Here is a 3,423-nt window from a genome sequence, read left to right as displayed (position 1 = left end):
TTCTAACTGCGGTTACTATACAAATCACCAGACCATCGACGGTTAATCTTGCCAGCATCTACTGCCTTCGCAAGGGCAATTAGGGGATGGGCTATAAATGCTGGTCTCGCCAGTGATGCCCACATCCCATAAATGATTAAAAAAATAAAACTGCAACACTTAACTGCATGAAATTCCAAAATAATTCCATATCACATAAGAGGAAGCCCAACAAGGAAATAAAGATATGTTGGAAAAGCAGTAAAATACACCAGGCCTTATTTGTGACAATTTAGCAGTTCAGGCACACCAAATCTTGGGATTAGGATAAAAAAAATTTCTGAAAAAAGGAGATTCACGGTGAACTGTACGCAAATGCGACCAGCATCTCGCTGACATCATCGGTCAGTTGTGTGGCTGATTGTTTGTCTCGATGGGCAGCTCCACATTGACGTGTGGATCCCGAGTCTATTTTTTTTCAGCAATCCATCAGTATCATCCCATTGCACAGTGCTCGCTTCCACATGTAATACGTCGAGCGGGGGGTCAGGGGGAAGTAACTGCTGAACTCTCGAAACGTTGGAAAGTTCTTCGACACATAACGGCGCTGAAGGAAAAGCTTGGCCTTAGCTTTGGAGGACATTCCCTGTAAAGTGCCGACAACCAGCGGCTGTTTGGCTGGCTCCCCGGGGGTTGGACAGTTCAATGTTGCCGCACCGCCGGGGCTTAAGGGTTCCTCGTCCGATGGCACCTCCGCCCAGCGTACACGTTGTCTGCGTTTGGCCGATGGCTCCTCTTTGTGGAGTCTCCTCGCCTTCACCCTCGTCCTCTTGGAGGTGGCGGAACCCCTCCACCTCAGGAAGGTGGAGGTGGAGATGGACGGGTACCTCACGCGGAAGGTGGACAGGGGAATCTGCCATTTCTGTGCTCGCCTCTTGGCTTCCTCTTGCCTCACCTTCTGCAAGTAGGAGGTGGTGGTGAGCTTATCGTGGAGGAAACCGTTAGGGCCCCACGGGCTACTTCTTGTCCTGCCGCTCTGTGCCAGCTGGCCCACTACATCAGGGAGCGGGTTGGGCACACCGACCTCAGGGTTGGCCGCTGGCGCATTGCCGAAGCCCGAAACAGCCATGTGGGCTTTCAGACCCGCACAGTTCAGCGCCTCTCTCCTCCAGTTATAGTAGCTGGATCTGGAAATCCAGGGGTAACTTTTCCTGAAGCTTTTGTAAGGGGGGCACATGTTGAGGAGGACGCATTCCCTGAGGAACTTTTTGGCAAGTTGCTTCGAGGGCGACCGCTGGCCGTTGAAAGGCCTGAGGCCGCTGCCGCCGGCCATTTTGGAAAGGTCTGCTGTCTCGCTCTCCGAGCCCCCGGACCGCGGGGACCAACTCTCGCGCGTCAGTCGCCCGCTCAGGTCGAACTCCTTCTCCCCCGCGGGTTGGTGCCCTGGCGCACCGTTGCCCGCCATCAGCATCTCATGCTTCCAGGCATAGTAGGTGGACCGGGAGATTTCGGGGAAGCGGCTTCGGAACTGCTGCAAGGGCAGGAAGTTGCCGCTGGCGAAGGACTCCTGCAGGTAGTGCTTGGCCTCGTAGCGCGTGGCGGCCTTTCTCCGGTGCTCGCGGGACTGCTTTTTCCAGCGGTAGAACGTACTCTTGGTGATGCTGTACTTCTCCCGGAGCACAGAGTAGGAGATGTCCGGGTCGGTGTTGAGGAGTTCCAGCGTCTTCAGGGGTAGGAGAGACTCGGCTCCGTCCAAACCCTGGCACCGGAGGTCTTGGATGGGGACAATGGGCGCAAAATACTGGGGCTTAAAGACAGCCTGGGACAGCCGCTCGCCAGCCCACATGAAGTGCAAAGTCCGCAGCTCCGGCCCCGGCGAGCGGGTCCTGGGCCGGATCAGGCGATTGAAGTACGGGCGGATCTTCAGGTTGCTCATGGGGTAGATGGAGTAGACGTTGCTCTGCAGCACCGACGCCAGGGCATAGACGTGCCACATGTTGGTGAAGGTGCCCGGGAAGCAGGTCGCCTTGACATCCGCGTCGAAGATGGCTTCCAGGATGTCCATGGGCAGGTTCATCTTCTCGGCCGACTCCTCGGTGCACAGGGAGTAGCGGGCGGCCTGCAGCATGACCTTGGAGTCAATCATGCCCTTCAGGTAGTACTGCTTGTGGAGGAGCATCTCCACCATCGTCCTCAGCTGCAGCTCCGTGCTGAGGCTGGTGTCCCCCACCAGCAGCATGCTGGCTGCTTCAAAGAGATGATTCCCCTCACCCTTGCAGGCCAGAGGGACCATGTCCACCGGGGCATCTTCGGGGTAGAGAGCTCTGGCCTTGGCATCCACTTCAGTTTCTGCAGAGAAGGTTCTCCTGGAGACCAGGGGCACAGGCAGGCTCGACAGCAGCTTATCCACATTGACCGTCACCGATCGGAGGAAATCAAACTCCGCACATTCAGTGGCCTCCTGCAGTTTACAGCGTATGGCTTCTATTAATTCAGTCCTTTGAGGCATCCCTGTGAGGGGTGGAGGGAGAGAGGGAGGGTAGGAAATAAAACAAAATTTATTCGTCATTGATAAAATAGGGACTATATATCAGTTTAACATTGCGGCGTTCACTGTAGCGTCATTTGTTCGGTGTCATGTACATTCCAGTGCGCACTTGACGTTTTCCCCCAGCGCTGTTGGGATCAATGCACCTCTTCTGCTCCCACAACACCCCCGCCCCAGTCCTGAAACCCCCTCTTCCACCACCCCCCCTCCGCCCAACCACCGCCCCCCACCACCCTCCCCCTGGGCTACCATTCCTATCCTCCATTCCCAACTTTAACCACCAGGACTTCTTCCTTTCCCGCTCTCGGCGAGCAGTGAAGTCCCGAGGCCTCCTCAGCAACTCCCTGTACAAACCAACTTCTGCCACTAGATGGAGCCCAGTCAAACCCCAAACCAGGCAGCTGGCGAATGCAATCTTTACCTCGATTTACATTTACCGTATATTGTATTTCTTTTATATTCTTAAATTTTATTTCAAAGGTTATTTCATTTGTGAATGTATATATATATATATATATATATAAAAACTTATAATGTTTTTTTTTCTGCTGAGAAAGGTCCCAAAAGACCTAATTACAGTATTTCTTTTATATGTAATGATTTACTTTATTTTGCAAATCATTTCAGCTAGGAATGCACAGTACTCCACATGTACGGTACAGTATTTCACCTTGTACATTGTCTTTTTCTGGGTGAGACATGTCCATTAGCTCTGGATGAGTAAGTAGTCCAAGAGCAATAGATCCTGGAAGCACCTGTTCTGACAAAGAGTCACCAACCTGAAACATTAACTCTGTTTTTCTCTCTCCTAGGGTGTTGCCAGATTGCTGAGTATTTCCAGCACTTTTCAGTTTTTATTACCTCCAGATTACTGAAGCAATAACTTAAGCACTCTG

General features: G+C 52.7%; 1 protein-coding gene across 1 annotated transcript; it reads right to left on the bottom strand.

The window, feature by feature from the left end:
* Positions 1-457: 457 nt before the first annotated feature.
* On the bottom strand, positions 458-2,488 carry vrtn (vertebrae development associated). Its single transcript, XM_078563397.1, has one exon. It carries the CDS (start codon positions 2,486-2,488, stop codon positions 458-460), a length of 2,031 nt encoding a protein of 676 aa, XP_078419523.1.
* Between the last annotated feature and the right edge of the window lie 935 nt (positions 2,489-3,423).

The sequence above is a fragment of the Cetorhinus maximus genome, chromosome 18 (genome assembly GCF_964194155.1).
Source record: "Cetorhinus maximus chromosome 18, sCetMax3.hap1.1, whole genome shotgun sequence".
NCBI lineage: Eukaryota > Metazoa > Chordata > Chondrichthyes > Lamniformes > Cetorhinidae > Cetorhinus > Cetorhinus maximus.
This window is presented reverse-complemented; position numbering and strand designations above follow the sequence as displayed.